We start from the raw sequence: 11,408 nt of genomic DNA, 5'->3' as shown, positions 1-11,408 counted from the left end.
CGACACCATGCGTGACCTAACATCACCACTGCCAAACACGATTAGGCATGATGACAGTCTGTAGTCTCATTTAGCCTCTTGTTAGCAACTCCGCCTTTTTAAGACACATAAGTTTCAAAATTTACAAGTGGGGTATTCACTGGCGTATTTTATGTCATGTGATAAAATGTAAAAGTCTCTTAAGCTTGTGTTAACCACAGACCTTATTTCAGGTATCTAACCAATAACCCATTGACTTTGAGACGAGGGAACCAGGAGTGGAAATGCTTACTCATTTCCAGGTTTTAGGATTCATTCCTGGGGCACTCTGTAATGTGCCCTGGATGCAAGTGTGTAAGTCAGACATCATTTTGCTACTGATCTCTAAGACATTATCTTTTATTAAGTTTATAAGCAACAAATGGCTTTATCCATTGTTAACAAATCATATGCTGATGCTTTTATACAGGGCGAAATCAGGTGATTTTGGATACTTTTTGGTACGTTACCAAGACAGACACCTAAAATTCTGAAGACTTTCACAAGATCTTACTTTATAGATCTTCATTATTTTTTAAGTGACCCAAAAAATGTCTGTACTGTCACAGAGTGGCACACAGCAGCCTAAGTCATGGTTCTATGGCACTTTGTGGCCTAAAACATTCTGGTTTACTTTTAAAAAAAAATTCCCATTTTAGCTAAATTTTTACTTGAAAGCATTAAGCGCTCTTTTAAAACCCTTTTCCTAATAAAAAGTAAAATGTATTGTGGAAATATTTCTATAAGTCAGACAGTTAATGCAATACAACATCCTACAATCACTTTTATCGTTACCCTCATTATTTGAGCTGTAGTACTCCTACTCCTATCTCCTAATCAAAGTGCTACATGGCTTACCTTGAAAGGTTTTGGACCAGTGGTTTTTTGAATCTCTGTCCTGCCCATCTTAATTATCTCAGACCAATCAGAGAGCAAAAGGGTGGCCATGTTACATTCAGTTAAGTACAACAACAACAAAAAAAAGGAAACATACATGACAGCAAAAGGTAAAAACAAAATCCTCCGTCAATTACGACCATATAATGCAAGGCCCTATACAATAAGTTTAGGCTGAGAAATTAACTTATAAACAGCTTAACAGTGCTAAAACACGGAACTTACTACAAGAGCGATGTCGCTTACCTCTCCCATGGAGTACAACAGCAAAATGGGGAGAGGCAAGGCGGGAAACACCCCTTTAAAGGTGGGGTACGCCCAAAGGTGACTGTATAATTGACCCTGTTACATATACCTGAAATAAAGATGAAGTCTGTGGTTATGTGTTATTTAGCTGGTCTTTATCCTTTATTTGGTAGTGGAGGGTATATGCAGCTGTACGGGCTATACCCACCTCTTTTTCTGGCTGTTTTCTGTATACCACCGATCAGCCAAAAAAGCCATTGGAATATACAGAAGAGTATACCCATGTCCTCCTCATAAATTACCATCTACCTACAAGGTAGTGATGCAGTTTTGATGTTGGTAATCCAAGGGATCTTCCCAGCCTGGTGACCCAAATGCTGTCCTAATCAAAGTCATATGATTGATCCAGCATTAGCAAATTATTTATTATTATGAATAAAGCCATTAGTTACAACCTATAAGCCTTTTATGTCTTATTAGAAAGTTGAACTTAATTTTAATTCAGTTTCCGTTTGTTTAGTGTAGTTGAGCCTGGTTGTTGCTTTCATTTGGCTCTAGCACAGCATCATCAGTAACAATCAAAGAGGGAAGTGAAAGATGAATATTTGATTTATATTGTAAAATGCAATCTGTACAAAATAAAATGAATTACTTTTTAAATGAGTCCTGATAGACTGATAACAGTAACAATACTGGAAATTCCCATTTCCACAGAGGCATAGTAAGATTGTGTGTGTGAGTGTGTGTGAGTATGGAGGAGGAGGAGGAGGGTGGAGGTGTGTAAGGGAGTCTGTGTTTCGGCATTTCTCGAAATGTGTTACATAGCTGGCTGTGTGGGGGAATGTGACGAGTCGGTAACATGCTTGCTGTTCCGACTGTTTTCTCACGGGAAAACCGCCCTGAGACTCAAAACAGGCGTTTAGAGCACATGTGTGACTTCTTGTTACGTCAGAGCCTCTCTGTTGCCAAGGAGGACGATTAATGAAACGATAATAATGCAGGGATATTAGTTATATACTTCCATTAAAGTAGGCTGCAGAGCATAAAGTCATCCTTTTAAAAAATCATACTCCTATGCATGAATATCTTTGCAGTGAAGGGTTTGGCAGTGACTGTGGAGGTTTTGGTGAGTGTTTGGGAGAGTGCTGCTGATCCAGACCTGCATGCTGCTCTCATTTTCACCGCGATAATATGATCCATCTGTTAATAAAGCACGCACAACACACACACACACACACACACACACACACACACACACGGGCTTGTACTTCTCTCTGGCATCTTCAGACCTGAATGAGTTATGTACCAGGAGCTGGTACAGGACAAATGTTTTAAAAGCAGGTCATTTGGCTTCTGCATTTTGTTATACATGTGTTTCCAGATTTGTTTTTACTTGAAAGCGCTTGTTATGTGTGCAGATGTCCATTTGTGGACCAAGTTTCTTTTGTTTTTAGTTTCAAAAACGTTATTCTATTCACTCATAAAGAGTATCACGAGCTCTGCTGGATGCGCAACACCAGTTTGTAGGTCCAGTTTAATTTGTGTAAAAGTTTGATGGTAGCCTATTTCTCATGCTGCAACAAGAGCTCGAGGTCCTCCTCTACACACATCTTCCAGGGGGGATGTGTAGGCGTGGTTTGGAGCGAGCGCTCGCGTGTCACTCAAGCGGAGTCAGCAGCTGGCACGCGCCCCCGGTGACGTGAAGCGGAGCGCACGGAGCCAAAGTGTTTTTAAACAGCCTGTTGTCCTGCTGCGCGCGCTCTCTGCTTCTCTTTTCAAACTTGGTATCAAAATGTTATTCTGCCTTCGCCTCGGCTGAACACGCCATGTAGCGTGTGTGCGCGCGCTGAGGAGCTCCGGGGGATTTATTTTACCTTGCGGTTCGGGTGCAGTAGAGCGCGCGGCTTGCTGGTCTGCTGTGCGGGGAGATTCGGTGACCGCCGGGGCGGACGGGCCACCATGCTCCGGCCGTGGGCTGCGCACTGGATCACAGCTGTGCTCCTGTGTCGGGCGGTGGCACAGTACTCCAGCGACCAGTGCAGCTGGAGAGGAAGGTGAGGAAGATGGATAAAGGATGTGTGATAACCTCAATTTAGGAGCAGATATCAGTGGTTATAGGTGACAAAGAAAACACAGCACACAACTCAGGAATGTTATCAGCATCTTCTTATAGAACTCCATAAGGAAATATATTCCTTCTTGTTTTTGAGCTCCCACTTTCATGAACTTTTGACTTTAATCCATGGATCTTAAATTCTGGAAATGCAGGGGAGTCATGAAAGGAACTTGAGTCGTGTGTGTGAGGCAGGCTGTGTCTTTGAAGTGACTCTGTTGTGCATTACTGAGGTCTTCACCAGACTCAAAGCAGTAATTAGACGCATGGATGTTTGATTAAGATTTAATTTAATCTCCAGGAAGGACACTGGGAGGTCAGAGTAAAATATGTTACTGTCAAATTCTGGTGCAGATCCGCAATGGAAACCAGTTAAGGATGTTTTAGTCATATGTGCCATTGCTTATGGTTACTACTCTGACATTTTGTGACGTCAGATCTCAGTAACTCATGAATATCTTTATTAAAATATTCTTACACAATCACTCTTCTCAGAAAGGAAAGTGACTCATGAATGGTGAAAACCAGTTATTCATGAACAGGAGGTGCTTTAATTAGTCAGAGACTCCCTTTAAGATTTTGGAAAAGTACTTCTGATCAGAGGAGTGTCTCTGCTTCACTTCCTATCTTAAGTAAATACAGCTATATGGCCTCTTTGATCACTCCTCCAGGTCCCTGAGTCATAAAATATGAAAGCCTGCACTCCGCACTGTGTTGTAAAGTTTGCCAGCCTCAGACTTCCAACGACTTAATAGCCCGTTCAGTTCCTGGTGTTGAGGTAGCTTATGCACATCAGAGACAAGCGACCGCATACGTCCAAACTGTGAAGGATTTGTTGGCAGACAGCTGCAGCAGAGTTGCTCTTAATGAATGTTGCAATATCATTAAATCCCTTCCATGTGTGTCTTTAACTCTGTTTTTCCAGCATGTCATTATAGATTTTTTTTTATGAATTCACAGGAGTCACTTTTGGGGCTCTACAATTCTGAATCCAAGTTTCCTTATTGTTGGACATTTAAGGATTTTTGGCATTTGATCTTGTTCATCCTCACTCTGGATGCCTGATATAAGAAATGTCTTCTCATCCACAGCGGTCTGAGCCATGAGTCTCATCGCAGGGATGTGGAGCAGGTCTACCTACGCTGCTCTCAGGGGTCTCTAGAGTGGCTCTACCCTACAGGAGCCATCATTGTCAACCTGCGGCAAAACACAGAGCCCTCATCCGGACACATGGCGGGTCTCCATGTGTGCGTCAAACCCTACACTTACTCCCAGGTAGAGTATGACACCAGAGTACTACAACTGCAGTGTGGTGTCTCAGATGGAAGCAGCTTACATGTGTCCTCCTCTCTGGATCCTCCATGTTCAGGGTTCTCATGTGTATCTGGAGCATAACGGGGATCTGAGGCTGCTGCTGGCAGAGAAGGACCAGGCTCAGGGCTCAGTACACTGTTTCAGCCTGGCAGAGGGAGCTCTCTTTGTGGAGGCCGTCCCTCAGACAGACATCAGCCGGAGGATCACAGCTTTCCAGTACGAGCTGGTGCCCAGTCAGGGGCCCGGGGCGCACATGTACCCATTCCTGCACCCTGGTTTAGGTGAGAGAATGCATGCACCCATTCCTGTAGGATGTAGAGATACAGCCTTATTTGTACTGGAATTTTGTGTTGTGTCAAGATTGTGAGTTTTGTCCTGTGATTTTCTGTGCGAACAGAGATCCTAAATCTTCTTCTTCTTGCCTCATGCTAGTTTTTAAAAGCTCAAATCACAGTATTCAGTTTCACTGGTCACTTATGTGTTCATAATATACAGTAGAATTCAAATTTAAATTTTCTCTTGGCACAAAATCACAGGCGACACACTGCTGAATCATAGTGGTGACTCTGATGATTGTTTGTAGCACTGACGGCCATTTTCCAAACCCACAGGTTTTCATTTAGCTAATTTCCAATTACCTCTGCATCATAATGAAGTTGTGGGCAGGAACTGTTATGAAACTGTATCCAGTTTCTAAATCCTGTTCTTGAAAACCACATCTCGAAGGTAAACTGAAAGCAAATGGGGGTGGTGTGAAGAACATACTTCAACATGACATTTATTCAAGTCCTGTACTTAATTCAGACTTTAAGATGCTTGAACTGTACTTGAATATTTCCATTTATGCAACTTTATACTTCTATACCACTTCATTTCAGAGGGAAATATTGTAGTTTTTACTCTAATACATTTATCTGGTAGCTATAGTTACTACTTTTAAAATGATTTTACACACAAAACATATGATTAGCTCAGTGATGCATCATATGCAAGACAGCCCGACAGTATGACATAGTAGAAATTAGCTCCACTTTGACCAACTGCAAGATGAATGTACTGCTTACATATTTTCTACAGCAATAATAATGATCCAGTGCTATATTGATATAAAATTAATAAGGGCCATTCAGCATAATGAGTACTTTTACATGTGATACTTTGAGTAGTTGTTGCTAATACTTATATACTTTTATTTAAGTTAATTTTTTAATGCAGGACTTTTGCTTTAAATGCTGCATGTGTATAAATTGATATTCCCACTTTTCCTTAAAGGTCCAGTTTGTAGGACTAACGGCCGGGCTCCACCGGCTGCAAACGTAAGCGTCACGTCAGCGTGGCATCGCGGCGTATTCATTTGGGCTCCACTGACTGCGTACGGAAGCGACACATAAAGAAGCCAGCGGGGTTGTTTACCGTTTGCCGAGCCGAGAGGCTGCATGTAGGCTGCATGAAATGTTAAAGCATTTTCCACCTAAGTTATTACATATATTTGAGTTATCTACAAGTTTACTGTACTGTTTGTCATCTACTCGCTTTCAAATGTCCGCCACGGACATTTACACAATGTCACGGATAAACATGGGTAAATGCATGAAAAAAAATCATCACATATCACCTCTGATAGCAGCGCGTCAAAAATAGAAGAGCCGCGTAAAATAGAGAGTTGTCGCGCAACAGACGGGGGTTGTTGCGCCGCTCCCGTTGCCGGTGGAGCCGCAGTAATTGATTAACAGGGGGGCGAGCTGCTACGGGACTCGCGCTGCTGACGTGCCCGGTGGAGCCCGGCCGTTAGGTGCATCTACTTGCAGAAATTGGATGTAATATTCTTTAATGTGTTTTTCATTACTCACTTGAAAATAAGAATTATTGTGTTTTCATTACCCTAGAATGAGCCATTTAAATCCACTTACGGAGCTGGTCCTTTTCCACAGAGTCTGCCATCTTGTCTCACAGTAGCCCAGAATGGAAACATCAAACCCTGGCTCTAGATAGGACCCTTAGTGTTTTCGTGTCGCTGTAGTTCTCCTAAACGCCTGGACCATAGGAGATGTTTCAGTTCTGCAACCTCACCGCTAGATTCCTTTAAATCTTACAAACTGGACACTTGTTGAGTGTTAGTGGATTTAAACACACCAACAAGCAAATGTTTCCAAAACTGCTCATGCTTGCAATGTCTTTATCACCAGAAGAACTAAAAACATAAGTCTAAATATTCATGGCGACAGATTAACCGTCTCAACTAAGCTGATTTCATACTATCTGTTTTTTTCTAAATTGACTAAATTGGTTAAAATGGTCTGTTAAACTCCTCACACACAAGCCGTCCTCCCGCTGACATAAAATGAAGGTGACAAAAGGCTACGTTACAGTTTCACCCCGTTTCTTCATCTCACCTACATACGTGCTGCTCCTCTCTGACACCCTCTCCTCCCCCACTTCCTCACTTCCACACTCCTTAGTCTCAGTCAGACTTACGAAAACAAGCAGGGCAATCAAAAGGTCACGTCAGGGTCAAACACAAGGGTCAGCCAATCATTTCTCAACTGCCAATCAAGAGCAGACCCGTGCCCCATAAGCAGGGATTTTGGGGTAGCCCACCCGTATGAGTAAAGCGGACTGCTGAGGAAGAGGGACGGTGGGTGGAGTGGAGCAGCCAGACTGCTTTCCTAATGAGACAGAAGAAAGCCTGTCCAAGCCTGTCTGTCTGTGTGCCTGGGCGTTTTATAGCTGTTTTTATAGCTGACAGGGTCAAGGGGTAATTCTGTGATTACGTCTCGTCCCTCACCTGCTGTTCTCATTCACTACTCTCTTGATGTCTCTTTTGTCTCATAAACACCCACTAATGCAGAGAAAAGGAGAGGGCAGGAAGCAGACAGAGGGTCAGACAACTCTCAGGATCATAGCAAAGCTAAAGAGGAAAGAAAATCAGTCGTGAAAATAAGGACTTATGTGGTTTCATGTTAAAGTATTTAATGTTTTCTTTCTTCATGTCTTTTAATTTTAGTCACCTGTAAACCCTGCTCAGATGAAGAGGTCCTTATGGCTGTGTGCACCAGTGACTTTGGTAAGTATATACACAGAAATGCACACATCAACATTTAAGGGATTGGTTTCAGTTTTGGAAATATGGTGATTTGCTTGCTTTCCAAGAGTTAAATGAGAAGATTGATACCACTCTCATATTTGTGTGGTAAATATTAAGCTCTAGCCAGCAGCTGGTTAGCTTAGTATTAAGACTGAAAAAATGGGAAAACAGCTAGTGTATAAACAACAATTTGCTGATATGTGGTGGGTTATGTGGTGAACTGTGTCTTGGCTGGGACCAGTTTCTTGACAACCAGCAGGCTAGGGGTGGGAATCTTTGGGCACCTCGCGATTCGATTACGATTCAGGGGCTACGATTCGATTATAAATCGATTATTGATGCATCTTTAATTTATGTATATTGATGCACTTTTTCACAACACACATTTCTTTTTGTCTCACTGAATAAGCATTCAACACTTGCAATTTTTAAAAACAGTGCATTTGTAATAAGAAACAGTTGAATTCATTTCCATTATATTTTATTAAACATATAAATGGAAATGCTTGCAAACTGGAAAGTTACAACTTCGTTGTACGGAACCAAAGGTAACAACAGGTATCTTAAATCACAAGATAAAATGCGCAGTTAGAGTAACAAATGATTCGGTGGCGACAGACGTCCACGCATCACATGTAACTGCGATCCTACCTGCCTTCAACAGTGAGGCCATGACTTCTGTTTTGGTTTGGTTGTAGAGTGTCGGTGAAATAGCGTCGGGATGGGATGGTGTATCTGGGCTCCAGTGTATGCAGCAGTGCTCGAAATCCCTGATTTTCCACGACAGAATAAGGACGCAAATCCTTGGCAATAAATGCCGCGATGGCCTTCGTAATTCGCTTCGCCTTTTCCGATGAGGGTGGCAGCTTTCTAATTGCTTCCTCGATTGTTCTCTGGTCGGTAGCGCCACTAGTTGCCGCAGCAACAACAGCCTGCCGTCTCCCTGACTCCTCCGTCAGGTGGAATCGAGTTACATGGCTTCTCATGTTTGTTGTGTTGCCAAAGTATTTTATTTTAGCACGACACAGCTTACATATAACGTGGCTCTTGTCCAGTTCGCTTCTGCTGTCAACGTTGTAGAAGCCGAAGTGTTTCCACACATCTGCTTTTAAATTAGAAGAAGCTGTTCAGCTCTCACGGCGAGGTGGGTAGCGGTCAGCCATGTTTGTTTTCCTCTGTGCGCATGTCGGCGTGTCTGCTCCAGGTGCGCATCCCAAAGTGTCCCGGAGATGACACGTACCGCGCTTCTTAGTTCCGCATTATTTAGAACCTTCTGTATTACTTTAATTAACAGATTTAAATAATCGAAATTTGGACGTTTGTGAATCGATTCAGATTCGTCCACGTCCGAATCGCGATGCATCTAAGAATCAGAAATTTCCCCCACCCCTACAGCAGACAGTAGTTACAGTTTTTATTCTTTATGCTAAGCTAACTGCAGCAGACAGTAGTTACAGTTTTTATTCTTTATGCTAAGCTAACTGCCTCACGCTACATATTTACCGTACAGACAAAAGAGCGGTATCTTCTCCTTTAATTCTAGATACGAAAGCCAATTTACTTTTACTAAACAGTGGCCAAAACAGGATAATGGCACATTGAATTTTCCGACATTTCCCAAGATTCTCTTGAGTCAGTTCCTTAAAGACATCCTTTGTCATCGAATAGAGAGCTGAAGCTAACCCTGACACAGAAGTTAGTGTCACGCTGGTTCCTTCATCAAAGGGCTAATGGGATTTTTCCACTGAATTTTGGATTATGAACATCACTTTTATGATGTATGAAGCATAAATGCAATCACTAGAAATAAATACTGTAGCTAACGCGGGCCTATAAATGAACTACACCATGGTCACATGACTTAACGTCACCGGAACAACAAGGCTCTAAAGCTGTTTTTAGTGTGATGATGTTCTGTGGTCTCATTTAGCCACTTGTTATTAACTGTCTTTTGGAAGACATGAAAAAAATTGAAATTTACTAGTGGGGTAGCCTACTTAGTTACTTATTTTACGTTGTAGAATAAAATGTATAAGTCTCTTAAGCTTTTGTCAACCATAGGCCTAGTTTAAGGTATCTAACCAAAAACCCATTGATTTCAAGACGAGGGAACTGGGAGTGCTAAAATGCTAACTCATTTTCGTCCCTGTAGCGCTCTATGAGCTAAAACTGAGTGTAACAGTGACACAAGTGAAGTTAGACAGTCAGCGAACTGACTAAGTTACACAACAGTATCTTGAGTTTACTAACGTTAGCCACCGTTAGCTACCGGTCATAACACACATAGCAAGGCTGTATCAGCAAAACTCTTCAGTGTATGGAATTGAGTACGGATATGTTGTGTTATGTCCAGTTTCAACAAATACATCGTCCTGCTTTAATTTACACACTTTTATTGCAGCTGTCCTTAATTCATTGACTCAATCTCCTCTCTGTCTCTCCTGTTCCTGTCTCTGTAGCTGGTAGCGGCGTCTTTCGAGGCGTGGCGTCAGGTACTAACGATCACTCCCCTGTTGTGGTGACTCTGAGTCGGCTGTTCCGTCAGAAGAGCAGGGTGTTTGCCTGGGGTGGAGCCAGAGGGCGGGGCTGGGGTGGACGCATCAGTGTTCCCACACAGTGCAATGTGTATCCTGGAGGGGATGAGTACCTTTTGACTGGCTCTATCCATTTTGGCGAAGCCTGGCTCGGCTGCGTGCCTCGCTACAAGGACTTCCTGAAGCTGTACGTCACAGCACAGAAAGTGGGAACGAACCCCTGTGAAATAGACACGGACTGAGAGATCTCTTCATGGTTGTGGGTAAAACAGGGTGGAGCGCTTCTCAAAAAAGCCAGTGTGGAAGACACAAAGAGGAACATGCCAATATTTGGAGGATGGAGTGACATTATCTTTGAGCCTGTCTGAGAGATGAACAGAGTTACAGACCCCCAGCTGTTGTTAAAGGCTACTCCTGCAGGCTCTTCTCAGTGCTGTGCAACTTATTGTTGCCTTGCAGCAGAAAAGACAGTTGGACATTTTAGTAGCCAATGTGTCGCCTAAACTAAAATGTCTCCATTTGACTGTACATGCATACTGTATGTGTAAATATGTTTGTGCATGAGTGAGACAGCCAATGAATGAATGATGAGCTTAAATTAATTTTGTGCCTAACTGGTTAAAGTTTTTATTCCCATGACGATACTGCTTGTGTGATCATTCTTGAAATGAATGTTTGCTTTGTAAAAAGCTTTCTGTAAAATTTAGGAGTCTTCTGACAGAAGTGTACGGTATGCAGCTCTGTGAGTCTTTATGTTCTTAGTGTGTGAGTGTGTTTTGCTAATGAGTTCAGAGGGTCTATACATTTACAAAAAATAAAATAAGCCATCCTTGTCTCTCTGTTGAAAGGTGTACGTTTGATCCATCCATTTCTCTGTGCGTAGTGAGTCTGTATGTCCTGATATTTTATGAACAGACCTGTCCCTGTGTGTCTCGTACTGTAAAACACACTGGGGCTCAGTGTGGTGCAGATAATTGAAAGCAGATGGCAAGTGAAGTTAATAGTATGACTGAAGAATGAAAGAGCAGAAGTTACCAGCCTGCTCTGCTGCAAACAAAGAGATATTATCCACGTAACTACCCAAAAGAAAAAACCATTATGTGTGTTCAGTGACCATTGGTTGGCGGGAGAGCAGCAGTGCGTCAGTGCTGGCGTAGCTACCCCCTGTGGAGCTTTGAGGAGCCACCGTTCTGGTTGGCAT

General features: G+C 42.6%; 1 protein-coding gene across 1 annotated transcript; it reads left to right on the top strand.

The window, feature by feature from the left end:
- The first annotated feature begins 2,835 nt into the window (after nt 1–2,835).
- metrnlb (meteorin like, glial cell differentiation regulator b) lies at nt 2,836–11,042 on the top strand. Its single transcript, XM_050045562.1, has 5 exons — nt 2,836–3,215; nt 4,366–4,549; nt 4,644–4,869; nt 7,593–7,652; nt 10,133–11,042. The coding sequence occupies exons 1-5, from the start codon at nt 3,121–3,123 to the stop codon at nt 10,447–10,449; spliced, it is 882 nt and encodes a 293-aa protein (XP_049901519.1). The 5' UTR covers nt 2,836–3,120; the 3' UTR covers nt 10,450–11,042.
- Nucleotides 11,043–11,408: the final 366 nt, after the last annotated feature.

This window comes from Epinephelus moara, chromosome 5 (assembly GCF_006386435.1).
Source record: "Epinephelus moara isolate mb chromosome 5, YSFRI_EMoa_1.0, whole genome shotgun sequence".
NCBI lineage: Eukaryota > Metazoa > Chordata > Actinopteri > Perciformes > Serranidae > Epinephelus > Epinephelus moara.
Note: the sequence above shows the minus strand (reverse complement) of the source record. Positions and strands in the feature narration are given on the sequence as shown.